Raw genomic sequence first — 21,435 nt, 5'->3', positions numbered from 1 at the left:
ATGTGGCTCGGATCCCACGTTGCTGTGGCTCTGGCGTAGGCCAGCGGCAGCTACAGCTCTGATTCGACCCGTAGCCTGGGAACCTCCAATATGCCGTGGGTGCGGCCCTAGAAAAGACAAAAAGACAAAAAAATAAGTAAGTAAATAAATAAATAATTAAAAATATTAATTCTTCCCTCCCTGTTATCATTCTTGCTTCTGGCCTAAGTCAGAAGACAGAGACTGCTTAGTGCAGGTGTCACCAAGAGCTACTGCAAGGGAACATGGAGAAATAAAGCACAACACAGAAGTCTGAGCTTGGATTCGGACAGTTACATTTAACTCATTCCCAGAACAATACCAGACAGTTCAAACAGACCTTCAGTCAAGAAACAACCAAGACAGACCAATCTCTACTCACTCAAGTAATGCCCTCCCCTCTCTCAGCACTCTCGCTCTCAGGTGACTGAGGGCAGCTAAGTAAGACAGAGATTCCTATTGAAGTATTACTTGGATTTATAAAGCTAGATTGATCTCACACAGACTTATGATTCTTCACCTATTTCATGACAGTTACTAGCTTAATAACTACTTATGTCCTCTGCCTACAAAACACTTGTTACTTAATGAGAATGAGAAACACAGGCATAAAAGAATTATTTTGAAAGGGAGAATATTATCACTGTTGACTAAAATTAAATTCTCAGATGGGGAAAGAGAGAGCTTACAAAATTACCTGAAACTTGGGAAGAAAAACAGTACTGTATAAAGTAACTTCAGACTGATTACAGAAAAATGATCAGGAAGGAAAGTCCAATATCCAACCACTAGAAGAGAGATAACACATCTTCAAAATGCTAGTTTCTTTAGCTTTCTCATGTAGCCAACACATAAAACAAAATCAAAGAGCAACCCTATGGTTTACCAATTCAAATATCCCAGTCATAATGGAGGGAAAGGAAAGCACATCTGTGTTTTCCTGCCTTATTTCTGAGAAGCCTTTGAAACACAATAATGACAGAAAGATTAAAGAGCTAAATATATATCCCAAACTCCGATGTACTGGTAACCATTACTATCAGTTGATTAACAGGCCTCCAATCTGTGAAGATTCCATGATTCTATAGATAAGCTATTTGTTCTACTTTACAAAAACTAACAACTTTGATCACAATGAAATCATCATTCTGTAAATGAGCTTTTCCAGTTCAGGAAAAAGAAAAAGAATTAGTTTACGAGGGACTCTCATCTTCAGGCATGAAGTTCACTTGACAAGTTACTGTTATTAAAATTTAAGAACCCATACTTAACAAGTTCAATAGGCTTCTAATGATCTCGTATATCTGTACAAACCCCACTGCCCTTATTCAGAACTTTTCCTAATTCAATTGATAAAATGGATTAATCTTATTTAGAAGCAGTGAGACAAGTAAAATGGATCAAAATAAAGGGACAATGTCTCTCACAGACCAGATGTGACTTCTTTCAGGTCTCTCTCCTCTAATTTGTTACTTTCACAGAAACATTTAACACTGATCTACTATCCCTGATTAGTGCACTGTACTGTAAGCAGATTAAATGTGTCAGACAAAAACTTCTCAAACTATTTCATGAAGGACTAGATTTTTTTTTTTTAATTTCCAATTCAGCATAGAAGGAAAAATTCTAAAAATTCCTAGGGACAAAATTGAAATTTACAAGATACTAAACTTAAGCCCAAAGTTTTAGCAGACTCAACAGATATAAATTTACACTGCCAAATTACTAAACACATATTCTCATTATTCTTTATACTTCTCTCATCATGGACAGTGACAAAGAGCAGATCAGCCCTGATTCAGGGTCTGCCTCATTTTGAACAGCAGTGTGTTATGAGACCTCTCCAGACTGCCACATTTTACATTCTTAACACCTACAGACAGTTTTTCAAAGTGCTTCCATTATAAATATCATTTGTAATACTCCGTGACAAAACTGATGTTCTGCAATACAGACGGAGAACAAAGTTCAGGTAAAGCAACCAAGGTTTCACAGAGTTAAGGGATGAATGAGGGACAAATTACAAGTTTTTTATTCATTCCAAGCAGTCTATTCCTAAACAACTCAGCACAGTAACTCAAATAGATTAATGAGCTGAAAAACAAATAAAAAACTAAAAGCAAAATGTTCCTTTAGATTACCTTTTTTAAAAAGGTACTAAGAAATACTCTACTGAACACTCATATCTTAACCAACAAAAATCACTTTCATATGAGCACATACTGTCTAAAAAGGTATGTTTATACAAAGATCCCAGAAGATATTTACAGCATAAACAGAGAAATTTGTGTAAGTTCAAAATGAAAATCTAAATCCTAGCTAAATAGGAGGAAATTAGGTATTATACATAGCAATTACAAAAATACTATTTCTCAATATATGAAAATGTATTAAGCTCTGTACAAACACTTGTTTTCAAATGTTCATACAGGAATTTTTCTATTACCAAATAAATCGCTTCCAAAAGTCCATCAAAAAAGATAACACTACAGATGAGATGCATTGTTACAAAGGCATTCTACCTGGAATTTGGTCTTCTCTATCATATTTCAAGATATATTTCAAGATATCTTTTTAAAAAATTTTTTCAAAAAATTAATGGTCTAGGTTACTTTTTTCATTTAAACAACAAATATTCATGCAGTATCTATTATATTCTGAGGTGGGAGAAATATATTACTGAATAAATAAGACAGCTAAGGTTGCTACTCTAACAGAGCTTATAGTATGAAGGGGTATGAACACCATTCGAGGTAAGCGCTTCAAAGGAAATAAAACAAGGTGCTTATGGCAGAGAATTCCTTGGAGTGGAGGAGATAGTGGCTTCTGTAGACAGGTGTCAGGAAAATCTCAGAGGAGATATGACAACTGTTCTGAATCATATAAAAGAGCTAGCATGTGGAGCTACTAGGACAGAATGTATCAGGCTATGAGTACAGCAAAGGCACAGAACCTGAGGTAGCAACCAGCTGGCTGGTGTGGCTAGGGCCAGTGTAGCTGTGCACAGAAAGCAACAGAAATAAAGAGATAAAGGGAACGTTATGCAATGAGGTCTGAGAGTTGCAGAGTTCAGGTCTCACAGAGCTTTGCAGATCACGTAGGAACTAGGATTGTATTCTTAGTGGGGTGAAAACATACTAGAAAGAAGGCAGCAAAGGGGAAAAAAACAAAAGAATGAAACTAATGAGTAGAACGGCACCAGGTGAGTATTACTTTTAATCCTCACAACCACTTTGAGGCATGGGCCAGTATATTTTTATTTTTCATGTGAGGAAACTGAGGCTTAAGGAGTAAACTGCCCCATTCACAGCTAACAAGTGAAAAGGCCAGAATTTGTACCTAGATCTAATTTCAAAACTCTGCACATCTTTATGCTACCAACAGTAATGATTATCCTCTAACAGTTTCAAACTATAAGCACACATTCAAATTATGCAACTGTAAGTCTGATATATAATATTTATCAGAAGCTAATCCTGTTATCATACATTTTAAATAGTATCCACAGCAAGTTTTTAACTGTAGAAAAACACAAATTGAGTGGCTATTCCTCAGAGAGGGAGTTACAGCATCCAAAGTGAGTATTCACGGCTGACGCCAAACCTCAAAGTTTATGTATGTGGTACAACAAAATTCAGTAAGCCCAGGGTGGACTTCAACTAATTTCCCAGCGTTTCAGCTGTTATGCAACAATCAACAGCCAATCAACCTCTGTTTTCTTACCTAGTCTAGTATGTTGCAACTTAAGAAAAGCTCAATTTGATACTAACATACATGTAAAACCCTGTCAAATCAACTGCAGGGGAAAACAATTTTCCAGTAGTAACGACACTAGTCGTTCAGGAGGAAGCTCAAAGATATGCCTTGTTGAGATATAGTAAAAAGCCAGATCAAACGGCAGAGAAGAAACAATCAAGGTCAAGAATGCAGCTGTTCAGAAGCTGATACTCACTTACGGCTGCCCAAGCACCATGAATATCGTAAGCCCATCCTATCTGGGTCCTGGCTTTAAGAGCAGAGAAAAACCACCAGGTCAGCCCTCCCAAAAGGCATGTTTTGCTGAGTCTACTTCTGACAGGAACTGTAGCACCTAGTTCCTTATTTAAGGGTTACTGCAATGTCTTCCATGAAACCACGTCACCCTAACAGTGCCAAACCTCAAGGAGTTCTACAAAATCAACCACAACTCCACTGAGATGGAGTGGGAGAGCCTAAATGCCAGAAAGGGGGAGGGGGAGGGAGAAGGGAAAGGAAGAGAGGGAAGGAGAAGGTAGGAGAGAGAGGGGATTCACTGATTCACCTTAAAATGAATAGGAAGCTATTATTACCTTAGGTGCTTGTAGGGAACTCATTGCTAGACTAGTTATGCATTCACACACATGCAGATTCACTAGAGAAAATTTTAGCACTGATGCTCTCAGTTTTTGTCTTCCTTTTTTGACATAGTACTGAGACTCTTCCCTTAACAGCTAGAATGGCAATAGTACAATGCAAAGAAGGAAGATAAATTGAGCAACTACTATGTTTGGTACAAATTCTATGTTGTTAAATGATTAAAAACAAAATTCTTATAGGGCAATGTTTAGAATGTGAGCTGGAACGTCAGGCAGACTTGGTTTGATTCCTTACTCTGACATTACCACCTGTGGGATCTTGGGCTATTTATTTAAATTTCTCTGCAGCTCAATTTCCTTATCTGTAAAGTGGGAGTACTAGGTTCACTGTAAGATTAAGTGAACCTGAACGCAAAGTGTTAACATAGTGTTTGGCTCTTCCAAAGTCCTCAGTAAGTTGTATGTATATGCAACACCAGGGCTGGTGTAATTCTAGTGAGCAAAACAGAAGGTAGTTTCTGAGTAGGAGATATTTTAAAAAGGGGGGGAGGCACAGGGACCTTGTTTGTGGGGTAACTGTCAGATGATTCCCTCAAATCACCCTCCCACTAGAAGAAAGCAGGGCTCTAATGCCCTGCTGTTTCAAGGGAGAGTATTACTGCTGCAGATGAGTCTGACCAGGAAAAAAATACATCAGAAACTGGATGGTCGTGCAAAGGGACGTCATACTCATATAAAGCTGAGTAATCATCTTATTTCCACTGAATCTTCATTCCTAGCTCTCCAAATAAAGGGATGTCCCTAAGTCCCTAAGAACTTTACAAGAATGCTCTCTTTTAACCCTAACAGACCTATGAGGTACATGCTGTCATTTCGCATTTTACAGATGAGGAAACCAAGACTCAAAGATGATAAACAGTAGGGATGCACTCAAGTTCAACTTTGCCATTTTTAAGGCCAAACAGTTGAATGCCTACTGAACGTTTATGTGGTCAAGGATCAAGTACACAATTTAAAGTACAAATCTCCTTAAACGCTTTTGATGCGAAAATTCTGAAGGCCAGTTAAAGCAAAAATGCGTACTTACTGTAAGATTAAATAAAACACTACAACAATTAGTGATTGTGAAAACTGTTAATGCTACGGACAATACAAGAGTCTTTCAAATGATTAAATTAATAAAGAACTAGCTTGACAATTAATATGAATAAAGAGATAGAGTGCACTGGCTAGATAACTCTAGGAATATTATTTTACTTTTCTGAGCCACAACTATTTATGAAAATTTAACACGAGAAAGAATTATAGATATTAGATTATATAAAAACTCTTAATTCTGATTAACTTTTTATCATTCATAATGTTAAATAAACATTCACTATAAAAATTTTCTTTGTCTTTTCAGGGCCACACCCATGGCATATGAAGGTTCCCAGGCTAGGCGTCAACTTAGAGCTGTAGCCACTGGTCTACGCCACAGCCACAGCCACGTCAAATCCGAGCCACGTCCGAGACCTACACCACAGCTCATAGCAACACCAGATCCTTAAGCCACTGAGGGAGGCCAGGGATCAAATCCACAAGCTATGGTTCCCAGTCGGATTCACTGCCACTGCACCACAACAGGAACTCCAATTTTTTAAATTGTACATATCTCATTCAAGTCATGTGTCTTTCAAGGGAGAGTTCTATTACTCACATTAGAGAAAAAAAAAAGTACCACCACCTCCAAATTTTTCAAGAACTAAAAATGGCCAAAACCATGTATAACAAGTATGACAAATTATCCTCAATCCAGATATAAATATAAATATATGAAGAAATATATTAGAAAAAATGAGATATCTCAAACACATTTCATTTTTGCTAGTAAAATGTCAAAGACAATAGACTTTGCTAAGAATATGTCAAGAATATAACTATATATACCTGTACCTCAGTATCCTCAGAGGACTAGTTCCAAGAGCCCCCCACGAATACCTAAATCTGCGGATGTTCAAGTTCTTTATATAAAATGGTGTGTTGTGTAGTTGTAAGTGTATGTAGACAGAAAACATTTAAACAAAACCTAGTCCAAAAGATTGTTTTACTGTGCTAACAAATTTCAGCAGCTAAAGTACCTTCAAAATTCACAAAATCAAGAATCCTAATAAGAGTTCCTTGTGGTACAGTGGGTTAAGGATCCAGTGTTGTCACCGCAGTGGTTCAAGTCACTACTACAGCATGGGTTCAATCCCTGGCCCAGGAACTTCCACACGCCTCAGGCACAGTCAAAATAAAAAAAGAATCCTAAGCACAAAATTCCTTTTAGAAAACATATTCTGGAAAAACTTCCTAAATTATAATTTTCTATAGCACACACCTGGTTTGAGATAATGTACCAGGAGAAAGTCAGTATTCTGTTTCATGAATTAAGAGCAATCTAGAAGATGGTAATGTTGAGAAAGGACTGTTCTTTCACTATCAGGTCAAACTTAAAACTATTAAATTTTAATAAAGATGTGAATTAAATTTTATACTATTTCCTATGTATTCTTATTTGACACAACTTCATTCTACACTGGTAATATTCTGCTTTGGCCAAACAGTGACTTTAGTCAAAATGTTTATTTAACATGCCTTATTTTTTCCTTGCTTAAAAATCATGTTCATTTCTGTTAAAAATAAATGGAGGTAAAAATTTCAAGTTATTCTTTCTACTGGTATGCTTTAATGAATCTTAAAAACTGATCAAATGAAAGTAGACAGTATGAGAAAAAGAATATATATATATATATTTGTATGACTGGGTCACTGCTGTACAGCAGAAACTGACAACACTAAATCAATTATACTTTAATAAAAACAAAATAAAATAAAAAAGTAATGTGTGTGGTTATTAAAGGTTTGTATTTTTTAGAGAGCAGAAGGTTTCAAAGGATCCTTCTTTTTCCCACATATGCCTATCAAGTCCTATGCTCCGGGTTTGTTTTCTTCCACCTGGGTCTACACTGAAGTCGGAAATGCTTTCAAAATCACATTCTGTTGCCATAGAGAATTTGTTACCACAGGTTAAGCTATGTAACTTTATAACTCTTTAAAGAAACTCTCCCAGGCTTAAATGTTACACACCAAGAACAAACATAGGCTGGGGCTATTTGCTGCATACAGCAGAGAGGAAAAAGTAGGAACCACAAGACATATGGAACAGCTTATGTTATTCCATCCAACTTCTAATACCCATTTTTCTTCTTATAAAGTCCAAGGAAGGATAAAAAAAGTCCATGGGTTTTGGATTTGCAACCTGGTTTAAACTAATGCTCCATTATTTACCAGCTGTGGTGATCACCTTGTGAAATGAGGATAATGTGCCCACATCCAAAAGGGTTTGAGAAAGGAGAAAATATACCCCTAACAGAAATACAATCAACAGTAACTAGTGTTAATACAAACATTATATAAATATGAATACAAACATTATCCTCAGAAAGTGCATTTCACAATTTTCCAACAGGTTGCCAGGTAGGGTAATCCTAAGATTAGCAGTTAAATGACTTTTAAAAACAAAACAAAAAAACCCAAAAAACTACGCAATGTCACAATTCTTAAAATGCTTCAGTTGAGGAGTTCCCGTCGTGGCTCAGTGGTTAATGAATCCGACTAGGAACCATGAGGTTGTGGGTTCGATTTCTGGCCTGGCTTAGTGGGTTAAGGATCCAGCATTGCCGTGAGCTGTGGTATAGGTTGCAGATGTGTCTCTGATCCTGCATTGCTGGGGCTCTGGTGTAGGCTGGCAGCCATAGCTCCGATTCGACCCCTAGCCTGGAAACCTCCATATGCTGCAGGAGCGGCCCAAGAAATGGCAAAAAGACAAAAAAAAAAAAAAAAAAAAGCTTCAGTTGAAAATTTAGCAAAAGAAAAAAAAACAATCACTGAAAATCAGAACTATATGAGTCATTGTCGATGTTACTCAACATACCTCCTCATAAAACTCCATGGGAGTTTAAAAACCTAAGGACAGGCTTGTGAATAATGGCAACTTACTAATTATATGGCCTTTGGCAATCTATTTAACCTCTCTGGGTCTGTTTTTCCATCTGTAGAAACACACTAACTGTATTTACATCTTAGACTTTTGCTGAGAGGTTTGAAATAAGAACACAAGTAAAACACCAATGCAGCTGATATTCAATATTCAGTAAGTGTTAGTACCCTTTCCCCTCTTTTTAGTTTCCACTCAGTACTACCACCTTATCTTCACTAAAACATGAAAAACCAGATAACACAGTGAGAAAGGAGGATGGGTGAATGGATAAATAGATGTATGGATGAATGGGTAGACGGATAGGACTTAGGCCAGAGAAACGTAAACGTGTAAAAAAATATATTTTTTCTCTCTGGCTATTATTTTGAAGGTAAGTTTGTATATTTGCTTCATCTTTTCCCCTCCTAAGCAAAAGCAAAGGCTCCAAATTTGTTTTGCACCAGATGGGCAACTGAGGACCCACTCATCAAGCACTTGAAGAGGACCCTAAAAAGGCAGTCACTATGTTAACAGAATCTTGCTCAACAGGACTGAGTTCCATTGTGAAATATGTACACTCAAGTACTAAAGACTCTACCACCTGACCCTGAACCCAGGTTTCAAGTGCAAACGTGTCAAAAGAAGGACTTGGGAACTCTAGACACAAACTCTATGAGAGGGCCAACACTACATACTGTAATAACAAACCACTGACTGAGAGCCTAGTGTTTGCCAGGCTCGGTCTGTGTTCTGCATATGCACATATGTCATCTCACCCTGGGCAGATCATTCTCTGGACTCTGAGCTTGAGCCTGGTTTGTAGCCTTGTAATATCAGGCAACTCACTTCACCTCCCTAGCCTCAGTCTGCTCAATTATAAGATAGGTATAACAATACCCTACTCACTCATTAGGCTGTTGGGAGAGTCAAAATGTAAAAAGACAGCCTAGATGTAACCAAACACACTTTTAAAATCATATGATGGGGGAGTTCCTGTTGTGGTGCAACAGAAACAATCCGACTAGTATCCATGAGGATGTGGATTCGGTTCCTGGCCTCACTTGGTGGGTAGGAGATCCTCTGGCGTTGCCATGAGCTGTGGTGTAGGTCGCAGACACAGCTTGGATCTCATGTTGCTGTGGTGCAGGACAGCAGCTGCAGCTCTGATTCAACTCCTAGACTGTGAACTTCCACATGCTGCAGGTGCAGCCCTAAAAACCAAAAACAAACAAACAAACAAAAAAAACCCTATGACAGGAAATATCAACGTGAAGTTATTTTAGTGAGAAATCTGCTCTCCTCCAAAAAGCAGAGGCTAGGACTAAACAGAAAGCCTATTACTTTTTCCTAATTAAGTTCTATTCATCCAGCATCCCAGTGGCCCTGTCCCAAGTCTCTTTCCTCCTGTCTACAAATTTTTGTAGAGGGAAGAAAATATGGGCCTCAGAACTCCACAGATGAGTGAGCACTAGCAGCTTGGGCTAGTTACTTCAATCCTCTGAAAGTCCATATTTCATCTGTAAAAGTTATTACCTATTTCAAAAGCTTGTGGTAGGGTTAAAATGAAATTAATCTGTAGCTATCAACCATGATTTCTAGTGCACTGTAGCATTCAACCAATAAAGATTTGTTGAACTGATAATGAAACTGAGATGAAGTATGAGGACAAATACTTTTAAACTCACTCTTAGGGCAAATAAAATATTTTAGCACTTTTATGTCAACACTCCAGAGTTAAAATTCTTCAAAGAAATACTCTTCCTGTAAGGGTGGCAGTGTTGTAAATGATTCCTTATCAATCTAGAATTTCCAGTTCCATCAACACCACAACATGTATCAGAGAGCTACACTAATTTTTTAAAGTGTTATCTATTACACTGGGGAATTATTTTAAACTCCTATCACATAGAGACGTCCAAATGCTGCCTGAAAATACTTAAAAGATTTTGGCAAAATTTTCTTAGTGTATGAAAAATTGATATGGGCCTAGAAGGAAAGGAAAAGGAAAATTAAGAAAAGTGCAATAATGAGTAACATTTATGTCAGTTACTGTATTATGCCTTTCTTTCATGGAAATGTCATGCATTCTCTCATTCACTTCTCCAAGCCACCCACTGGAGACAGTCCTCTGATTCTTCCCATGTCACAAACAAGGCCGTGAGGCCTGGATAAGAAGGTGAAGTGAATCACCCAAGATCAAACAGCTTCACAGAGATGGATCCTGGATTCAAACTAGCCTGCCTCACTACAATTCTCCCAACCTTTCTACTAACTGTAATTCACAGAGAACTACAATAAATATTCTAAAAAAGATAGTCTAGGTAGATCAATCAACTGGAATTTGAGTTTCACTGACCAACGAACTATCATTTCACTGACTTTATGACTACACAGGAAACTTTGCCATAGAGCCCCTTGGAGTTTAACAAAGTATCTGCACAAATCTCACTCAGTTCTAACAACTTGGTGACATAGGCAGACTAGATATTATCCATAAAAGATGAGAAACATCAGAGGGGGTAGGTGACTTCTTTTCAGTCACAAAGGCTACTAAGTGGGAAAACTTAGATTTTAATTAAACTTTCATCCCTAAGCAGTTCCACCATACCATACCATCTCTCTTTGAGAGGAAATACTTGTAACCTCTGTATTTGCTCCAAGAAATAACCGTAATCCGTGTGATAAACAAACCCTGATTTTTCCCACTATATTCACCTAGCCCGTAGTTAACATCCTAGGAATTATCCTTTAAAAAAAAAAAAAAAAAAAAATCAGGTGAATCAACTGAAGTTTAGAGCGGAAAGTTAGTGTGTCCAAAGTAATACAGCTAAAAATGGCAGAGCCAAAATGCAAAATGAAGTCTGACTCCAAAGTCTGCATAATTAGCGATTACCTGGAACTGCCCTTCAGACTCATGGATGGTCCAGGTTCCGTGATTTGTATGTGAGTGCGTATGTGAGTGCGATGTCGGATAGCATCTGCTCTGACATTCTCTTACGAAAGGACTCCAATGCAGCACTCATCTAATATTGTCACACACACCCCATCAGCACCCACTGAACCAAGAGCCTGCAGAGTCGGGTTCTCTCCCTACTCTGTCCAGTGCTAACTCAGGAACCTCCAGCAGGGTATTCAACCAACACTTCTTCAAAACAGGGGAGATGACCACACCTACCTAAAAGCATAGGTGCTCCTGGGTAGGATTTCTCAGGCAAGACTGGTAACATTTTGTTTAAGATGCATTTTCAGATCAAAAAATGCATCTATGTTCATAATGTAAGAGTCAGAGCACTGAAGCAAAAGAGCACTAAGTCAACAAAACCCTCTCTTCCCTGTCACTGAACTAAGTGAAAGTTAACAGTAACTGGTTACAAAAAAGAGAAACTTCCAAAATGTCCTGAATCGAGTTCCCTAAAGACACACAGAAAAGTCTCCTACCTCTAAGCACAATAGAATGAATTTTCATGTCAAAATGACTCATTTCTCAAAATGGATTATCTAAATAAGCCTGAGGCACACAAACACAAAAAAAAGAATTTGGACCCTAATGAGTACAACACCCTCCCCCTTCCCCCATTCCTCAAAAAAACTGGCATAAATAGTAGAGAATTAAAAAATAACAAATTTATTTTGGAAAAGGTATAAAAGGAGTTAATGTTTCGGTTAAAGCTGGACTATAAACAGTTAGCAAATGTACTATGTCTATAATCATACTTCAATTTCATCTTAACTAAAAAGAGAGGATAAGAAACAGGCCTATAAGGAAATTTTCCATTTGAAAGAGGGGAGGGGTAAGAACATCCAAGTGTAAAGATTTTAGTAAACTACGAGAAAGTGGAGCAATTCTTAACTGTCCACAAATCTCTTTGTGAATTTCACAAAATAAACTATTCAGAAACATATATGCATAAACTTTTACCTGTAATTTCAAAGGAGGCAGACCCCATGACATCTACTCTTGGGCTCCTTGAATCCCAGGAGTGGAAGACACTCTGGACAGACTCTCAGGAGATGTGGCTTCTGTTTCTGTCCCTGCCACCCTGTCACTCTAATCCAGTCACTTCACTTTTCTGGATCTCTGTTTCCTCATCTGTTAATGATGATCTTTCCTGACTCTTTATGGTTGAAATTCTAGCTAAGTCTACTGATACCACAGTAAGAGTGAGAGATTTAGTAAACTCACCTCCTAATCATTTTTTAAATTGTTAATTATGACTCAGAGCACTTTTGCTAGGTTGCAGAACAGAAACAGCCACAAGAATGCAAGGTGCTCCTATGCTTCTGCAGCAGTCCTCTCTTTGAAGACTTCTCAAGAGGGCTTCCCTTCACCTATTTCCCTTCAGAAGGAGATAAGTGGCTTTCCACATGTAACAGAGCATCTAAGTACAAAGCAAGCCACAAAAATCTTCTCCAAGAACACACTCGTTTCCTTAAAGCTGTGCTGCAATAACAGTCTTGTGACATCCTCACCCAGCATATAATGAAGCTGTTGTAATCACTCTATTTCCCCATTTGGATGGCAATCCTTAACCAATTCTGCTTCCCAGCAAAACCTCTGAGCTCCAAGACTGAATGCAGTAAAACTGCACTTTATCTTCACAGTTGTTATATACTGAGTTAATTGTTTCAACTTCTGGGACAAAGCAGGTCTTCCTAAGGCCATGAGGCAAACAAGCAGAAAGAATCCAACTGGCCAGATGGGAAGTACGAAGGCATGGGAGGTATCACTCTTTGGAATACTGTCATAGCAGAGCTCAAGTATCCAAAGCTCATCTGAGATGAAGTGTGCCCCTCCTACCATCACTATATCTGCAGCACCCATCAGAAAGCTTTCTGCAAGAACCTTCTGTTTGCCTTGACTGGGGAAGTTATAAGCATGGTAGTAGGTAAAGAAAAACAAACAAAATCCCCCTATTTATATAACATAAGTAAGTAGCATTACATTCTTAGGTCTCTTCTTGGCCCTTCCAGATTACCCCCATACACAGCTTAAAATGGTAAAAAATAAAATTCAACTAAATTAAATTTAGCATGGACACACTATCTAAGGATTTGGGAATACTGACTTAATTTACAAGGGTCCCTGAACTGCTGAAGAACACAGACCCAATGGGATTTATTCTTGTTTGGATTATGTGGTGGAAAAGATGATGATGACCATAAAACAATAAAAACTACATTAAAGAGAAGAAACTACACTTGAAATGTTTTGCTTTTATAAATATTCCAATGAAAAGGGCTGGCTACTACAATGCATTTATTTCTCTATACAAAAAAACAAAAAACAAAACAACAACAACAAAATAAACACCCTCTTCAAATGTTTTGACTAGCAACCTTACTTCAAAGGACTCTCTAACAAGTCAGAATGTATAACAACTGAACCCACAAACACAAGACAGGATTTCCTACTGCACGTTTCCAGGACAACTCAGTTGCTTTTTACTGCTACTCATATGAAGGGACCACTGCTCTTGACTTTATTTTTAGAAATTACATTCAAACCAAAACTCAGTGGTTCAGCGTACTTTCCGTTTGCAATTATTATTTATTTCTCTTTCAAGTCTTGAAGACATACCAAAAAAAAAAAAGTATATAGCATAGAAAAACCATTTCTTCTTGTACTAACCCAGGAAAAACTGGATACCTTGGTAATGGAACAGTATCCCCACAGACTAGATTTACTCTGAGTTTTCAGTAAAATTTAAGCAGTGAGGGAAGGGAGACAGAGGAGAATAAAAACGGTAACATGACTTACGCGTGTCACTCTCAGACAATGAAGTGGTTAGCAGGAGCAAGCTTATAAACCTCCAGCAAAAGGCAAGGCACAAAGCAGAGGTTTCAGTTCCTGGCAAACACACACTGAGATGCCAAGTGGGCAGGGCTACCACGAATCCGGGGGTGGAGCTGGTGCTGAGAGGAGGGAAATGGGGAGAAGGAGCACTTACTCTGTTAGAAGCTGGTGCAGCTGGTGATAACCCCGCTCCAAGGCCAAGCTCACAGGTGTTGCTCCTTCCTGGTTGTGAATGCTGAGTGCTCCACGGCCACCTGGCTTCTGCAACAGCAACCACGTCAGCCTTAGCAGTCCTAGCCGCACAGCAAAATGCATCAACGTCTCCCGGGGACCACCATCTGTAGATGGAGGAGAAAATGAAAACAAGTGAGGAGAATGTGAAAACATAGAGCAAACAAACACAAAGATGAGTCAGGTAAACACCACTGATTCCAAGTATCTTAGATCCTAAAGTTAAGCCCCAACATAGAGCATGAACAATTTTATTGTAGCAGAGTACAATCAGCTCTCAAGTAAAGACAAAGCAAAGCTAGAAAAAAAGTCTGAGGGAAGTTCTCATCATGGCTCAGTGGAAATGAATCTGAATAGTATCCATGAGGACGCAGGTTTGATCCCTGGCCTCGATCAGTAGGTTAAGGATCCAGCATTGTCGTGAGTTGTGGTGTAGGTTGCAGATGCAGCTCAGATCCCGTGTTGCTGTGGCTCTGGCGAGGCCAACAGCTACAGCTCCGATTTGACCCCTAGCCTAGGAAACTACATATGCCGTGAGTGCGGCCCTAAAAAGACAAAAAAAAAAAAAAAAAAAAGCATGAGAAGCAAAATCTCCAAAAGGAGACAGTCTTACAACAGAGGATCCATTTCTATATTTCTGATTTAATGTATTTGTTCAACAAATTTATACAGGCAGATTTTAAGGGTGACTTCACACCTATGTTCTTTTACTTTAAAAAAAAAAAAAAAGAAGTAGAAGAAAAGAAGTGAATGCAGCCTCACAACATGGGGATCAGGATCCAAAGGGAATAGCTGTTGGGGCTTAGATGGGTGTATCAAAAAGGATACAATTACTTTAAAAAAATAACACCCAGAGAGGAGTTGGCTAGTTAAACACTAAAAACAGGTTCTGCTTGTTAAGTACACACAGGTCTTTTTATTCCCCCACATTAAGGGCAAATCAGACTGCTGGCACTGCCAGCTTTTTTGTTGTTTGTTTAATGAAAGAAAGAAATACATCTCCAGGCATAATAAGACTAACTCCAACTTCAGAAAGAAAAGCAAGTGCTTGAGCCTATTCCATCTGAAGAGAAGGCCCCCTTCTTGGTATAGTGAGTCACTCTGAAAGTGGCGGAATGAGGAAGGGCTTTGGCGTCAGACAAATCTGAGTTCAAATTTGGCATTTACCATCTGTGTGACTGGGCATAATTTTGCCTAAGCTTCACTCTCTTCACTCCTAGGGTGCGGTACCACCGCCTCACTCCCAGGGCTGCAGTAACAAATGAGAGGGGTGGGTGAGATGCTAGATGATGGGCTGTAGCAGGGACTCACTGAACGAATGCCAGGCTCCTTCCTGTTCCTCTCGACTTCCAATCACATTCTAGGTCCACTAGCAACACTCTCTGCCTCAGGCATCCTTCCTTGCACCCACCCTGTGATGATGGGAGCTATAGCCACTGCAGGGCTTTGCTGTGCACTATGCAACCCCAGGGAGCACCACTCAGAATCTGGAATGGGGATGGTGCCCTGGAGTTGTGCCTTCCCCTCAGCTGAGCTCCCATCTCTCATTCTCCATGGCTTTCTGTAGGCCTCAACTTCCTCAATGAGCATTCTCAGGCTTCCTGGACCCCAGTGTTCTCTCCTTACACTGATGTCCCCAGTGGCTTCTGCATGGGAACAGCACAGAAAGATGAACGCATCTCTGAGCCTGTGGTTTTACACTAAATTGTCTTAAGTCAAATGTGCCTTAGTCTAGTCTCCTTACTGCCAGGGTAAATGTCCTTGGAAGCAAAAGTCATCTTTCATATTTTACATTTTCCCTACAGAACCCTGCACACTGACTAATTCAGGATTTTTGCAGTTTCAGTAGAGGCACAAGGCTGGAAAAAAAATCACCACAGAAGAAACCACTGCATGTGTAGGTACAAATTTTAATAATCAACACCTCAGAGCAGGTGGCCAGGCCAGTGAAAAGGACAGAAAGAACTTTCACAAAAGATCAGATATCACCATCTGACTTGTGCCTTACAGCTGTTCACAAGCACTCTGACATCCTTATCAAATACAAAAAAGCTAGTAAGGCACTTCTCAGGAATTACTCCATTTTTTAAAGACTGGTTAATTCCCACCTTACTATAGGTGGAACCTCCTTAAGAGTAGTTTTTTTCTACACCTGAACCCTTTCTCATCTCTTATGTGCTTCTGAGTCAGTTCAGCCTTTAAGAACAGAGTTCCGACAACATGTTCAAAGCTGGCACCCCGATTCCAGCACGTGCAGACTCCCAAATCTCATCCGAAGGTCCTTAGCAGCAGGTACCACATCTGCTTTTAGGTGGCCCCCTCTCTGCAATCAACAGACCATAAGAAAGCAACACCTGGTGAAGACCTGCTAAGTGCCATGCACTGGACTAAGTGGTTTGTATTCACTTTTTTTTCATTCTCGCAATAACCCTACAAGGTCTCATTATCCTCACTTTGCAGATGAAGACAGATTAATAACTTGTCCACAGCAAAACACAGCAAGATCTGAAAATTCTTCTGTCTTGAGTCTGGAAACCATACCCTCTCCATCATTCCACCCCATTTCTTTTTATAAAAATCAATCATGCAAGCAATCTCATGTTGTAGTTTAAAAAGCACCTTTTCAATATTTTCCTCCAAAAATAATGTTTTGGCCACACCCACAGCATGTGGACGTTTCTGGGCCAGGTAATGAACCTGTGCCATGCCAGCAACCCAACTCCCTGCAGTGACAATGCCAGGTCTTTAACCTGCTGTGCCACAAGGAAACTGCAAAAATAGTTTTTTGTTTTTTTTTTTAACCTTCCATTGTTGCTTCTGTTTCTTTTGTCTTAAACTCCACAGCATCTACAATTTAGGTTCAACCTCTGTTCTCTACTCTCTAGGTCTGTATTTTCCCTTTCTCATGATCCTTTGATTTTTTTCTCTGTATATTCTGAGAGCTATTCAATTTTATTTTTCACATTACTAACTGCATTTCCTATGATGTCAATTGAGTCCTTTGTCCCCAGTTTGAATTTAATTATGCTATGGGATTCTGGATGTCCTTGCATCATTTAAGCCAACTCCCTTTCCATCTTTGCCTTCACTGTGATGGCTTTTTTTGCAGATGTAATTATACTGCCTAATCAGTTGATTTAATAAGGAAGATTATCCTAGCTAATCTGGGTAGGGCAAACTGAATCAGGGCTAAGGTTTCCCCTGGAGAGAAGAAATCCCGCCTGAGAATTCAGCAGGGCTTCAGCCTCTGCTCATGGAGTCCTATCTAGCCAGGAGCTCCTCTTCTTGTCTGAGGGTGACAGCTTTGGCTCATGCTACTGGGTTTGAGCTTGGGTGATTTTCTCTTCTATTTCTTGCCCTATGAATTCTGGACTTGCTTAGCCAGCCCCACAATTGTGTAAGCCATACCCTGAGATAAATCTTTATATTTTCTAACTGGTTCCGATTCTCTGGTTGACCCTGATTGACATAATCATTAAAACTTTTTTTCTCCTTGTTGCTTCCTTCTCTAATTTCATAATAGGTCTGACTTCTTCGATCCTGCACAGGATAAATGAAAAACCTCCTCTAATTCTTTCTTTGGTTTCTTAATGAAAATTATACTCATAGAGTCTTCCATCTGAATTCTCATGATACTTTTCCATTTCCTTGATGTTGTAGTATTATTTCATAGGCCATATGCTGGTTAGTTCGTTTGATGTTTAACCATACTCAACTGGAAAAATCTCTATGTGGGCCCAGCTTCCTATGGAGAAGGTAGTAGCAAATGTCTTAAGTTTGCTTGTATCTACTCACATGCTGGAAGCACACCCACACACATTCCCTCGGATCTGCAGAGAAAGCTGGTGTGCCTAGTGTGGCCTAGTAGGCGTTCAACGACAATGAGCATGCTAGTCAAATGCATCTTTTCAAATCATCAGACTTCCTAAGCAAAAGGTCCTAAGTTCTGCGAACAAAATAGTGATCAAAAACTGCATGTACTTTTTCCTTCCCCATCAATCCACCCAGATGCGCTGCTCACAGTACTCTTTGAATCTGCACCTATGAGACTACTCTTTCTACCATTCTATACTGCTTCTTAAATAAACCAAAAGTCCTACACGATGCAGGAATCCTCAGGCCTTGTGCGGAAGGAAAACAACAGGCCCATGAGAGAATGAACTTGTGAGAAAAAAATGACACATGTGGCCTTGTGACAGAATCAAGGTTTGAGAGGCAACAAAACCTTCTGGAGCTGAAGTGCTGCCATTATGAGGAACCACTTGTCTTGTAATCAATCCCTTCACAGTATTTTTAATATATTGTATTTTTTAGCATCTATGACAGCTGAAAACATCAAAAACACTAGTGAGTGTAGCTAAGGAAAAATTTCTATGGAAATCTATCAGACAATCTGGAAAAGGTGTTAAGAATTAAAATACCCAATGACTGTGGTTGAGGTTCTATTAACCAACATCATATACACAGAACTGAAAGCACACAGGCTGTTTTTCATGCAGCCCTTCTTAAACCCATCTCAACCTCTCTTCACCCAAATTTCTCTATGTGGGGAGGATTTCCACCCCAAAGATGACCAGATCTTCTTTTCATTTGGTTATACAACACCATGACTAAACAAGAATGCAGATTTCTCCCAGGATCTTTTCCTTCCTTGCTTTCTTCAGAGCAAGTCTTCAATGTCAAAATAAGAAATAAATAAATAGGAGTTCCCGTCGTGGCGCAGTGGTTGACGAATCCGACAAGGAACCATGAGGTTGTGGGTTCGATCCCTGGCCTTGTTCAGTGGGTTAAGGATCTGGCGTGGCCGTGAGCTACGGTGTAGGCAGCAGACTCGGCTCGGATCCCACGTTGCTGTGGCTCTGGTGGTGTAGGCTGCTGGCTACAGCTCCGATCCGACCCCTAGCCTGGGAACCTCCACATGCCGAGGGAGCGGCCCTAGAAAAGATAAAAAGACAATAAATAAATAAATAAAAATTGAAGTCTAATACTATGCATGCTAAAGTATTTAGGGAGAAGTATCTTGATATCCCCAATTTTTTTTTTTTTTTGGGAAATGCATCAAAAAATAAGATAGAATGATGGCTGAATGAGGGATGGACAGATGGAGAGCTCAAGCATGGCAAATGCTGACAAAACTTAGGTGGTGAGTTAAAAAAAAAAAAAAAAGAATAAAATGGACAAACTCCTTCTTGCTGATGTTTAATGTCAGACTTCTGAAATAAGTTTTTGTAAAAAGTCTCATTCTGCTTCAAAGAGGAGGGTTTTTGTTTTTTTTTTTTAAAGTGCTATACTGTTTTGTCCTTTTATAGGACATGTTACTTTCTCTCATCAGAGTTCATTAATGTTTCATCTCTAAAAGGTTACTGGATATTGCTCATGGTACATTAAAAATAAAGAGCCTGCACGCTGGCACACACTATCAGATATATTATCTTCCATTTTACAAATGGAAAAAATTAAGAAACAAGGAGATTAACTATTTCGTCCAAACTCTTGCTATGAAGCTAGGATACAAACACAGCAACTCCACAGCCTATCATCTCTCCACTTTACAATATCAAGTCTACACCTAAGGGACTTTAACTTTGTGGTCATGCCTGTGGTTCAGGACAACTATGAATCCCTGAAATAATAAATTTTTGCAGGTAGGCCCCTATGTATATTTTTTTCCTGAGGAGAAATGTGAGCTATTTTCAAAGGAGTCACTGACCTGAAAAAGTTTAAAAGTACTGCACATAAACATTTAGAGAGGAGGATTAACCATAAATCTTACATGATTCCTTTGTACAAGTATTAGGCTGGAACACCTGTAAATACTCCAGCTTTCAACAACAGCAAGTAGTCCTGTTACGTAAGAAGTGCTCTATTTAGCTGCGTTATTATCCCAGGCAACAAATGTACTTTGTACCTTCTTCCTTTAAACACATTTTTAAAAATTACTTGATGTGCACCTGCTGTAAGCAGAATGTTCCTTTGCATGTGTCCCTCAACAGCAAGCAGGGACCTCTTAATTGATGCTACTTGGCCTTTAAATTACCTACCATTTGTAGATTCTAATTCACAATTAACTGAACAATTTAAACTGCAGAATGTGACTCCAGAATTTGAAATCAGATTCTGGATCCCAGTGTTGACTTAAAGACAGGTCTATCAAGGAATTCTCATCATGGCTCAGTGGTTAATGAATCCGACTAGGAATCAGGAGATTTCGGGTTTGATTCCTGGCCTCGCTCAGTGGGTTAAAGATCTGGCGTTGCTGTGAGCTGTGGTGTAGGTCGCAGATGCAGTTTGGATCCTGCGTTGCTGTGGCTCTGGTGTAGGCCGGGGGCTACAGCTCTGATTCGACCCCTAGCCTGGGAACCTCCACATGCTGCAGGATCGGCCCTAGAAAAGGCAAAAAGCGGAAAAAACAAACAAACAAAAAAACACACACACACAAAAAAAAACAAAGACAGGTCTATCCAGTCTTTTGCATGTTATTTCTCCTTGTAAAGTATACATCTAACTTGTTCAATTTCTTATGTTCTTTCGATTGTTTTTAATTGTGTACAATAAAATTCACTTTGGGGAGCTGTACAGTCCTATCAGTTTGAGCACATGCATTGATTCTTATAACCACCACCACCACCAAGACACAAAACCATTGCAACTCCTGAAGAATCCCCCTATGATACCCCCTTCGCAGTCAGACATCTCCCCTACTTCTACTCCCTGGCAGCTACTGATCTATTTTCTGTTCCTAGTCTTGCCCTTTCTAGAATATCACATCGATGGAATCACAGAGTAAGTAACTTTGAAAACTGACTTCTTAGTGCAATGCATCCAAGTTGTTGCACATGTCAATAGGTTGTTCCTTCTTTATTGCTGAGTAGTATTCCATTGTGTGGATATATCACAGTTTGTTTTGTAGAGTTACCCAGTAAGGGAGAACTAGGTTGCTTCTAGTTTGGGGTGATTCTAAATAATGCTGCCATAGGCACATCTGTGTAAAGATTATTTTGAGTAAATATAAGTTTTCATTTCTCTAGGATAAAGAGCCAAAAGTGGGATTATCA

The 21,435-nt window shown here is 39.2% G+C and overlaps 2 protein-coding genes across 24 annotated transcripts in view; one reads left to right on the top strand and one right to left on the bottom strand.

Annotated features, from left to right (window-relative positions):
• The window catches only part of KLHL25 (kelch like family member 25), a 665,168-nt gene that overhangs the window by 235,750 nt on the left and 407,983 nt on the right, over positions 1 to 21,435 (top strand). The window lies entirely within an intron of this gene.
• AKAP13 (A-kinase anchoring protein 13) overlaps positions 1 to 21,435 on the bottom strand; it is a 333,498-nt gene that overhangs the window by 166,442 nt on the left and 145,621 nt on the right. For 12 of the 23 annotated variants that reach the window (XM_084969385.1, XM_084969388.1, XM_084969389.1 and 9 more), the window contains exon 1: positions 14,114 to 14,198. Coding sequence is in view for 10 of the 23 variants with exons in the window: in XM_084969374.1 (XP_084825500.1) it covers positions 14,304 to 14,487 (184 nt within the window). In the remaining 13 variants the exon portion in view is untranslated. Of the gene's footprint in view, positions 1 to 12,274; positions 12,743 to 14,113; positions 14,199 to 14,303; positions 14,488 to 21,435 lie in introns of those variants that run through there. The other 11 variants (XM_084969374.1, XM_084969377.1, XM_084969375.1 and 8 more) reach the window with 2 other exon arrangements.

Source organism: Sus scrofa, chromosome 7, assembly GCF_054392235.1.
Source record: "Sus scrofa isolate SSC_HxYL_T2T_F1_AM1 chromosome 7, Sscrofa_HxYL_maternal_Yorkshire_Landrace_v2.0, whole genome shotgun sequence".
Classification (NCBI taxonomy): domain Eukaryota; kingdom Metazoa; phylum Chordata; class Mammalia; order Artiodactyla; family Suidae; genus Sus; species Sus scrofa.
The sequence above is the reverse complement of the archived record's forward strand: the minus strand, read 5'-3'. Positions and strand labels throughout refer to the sequence as shown.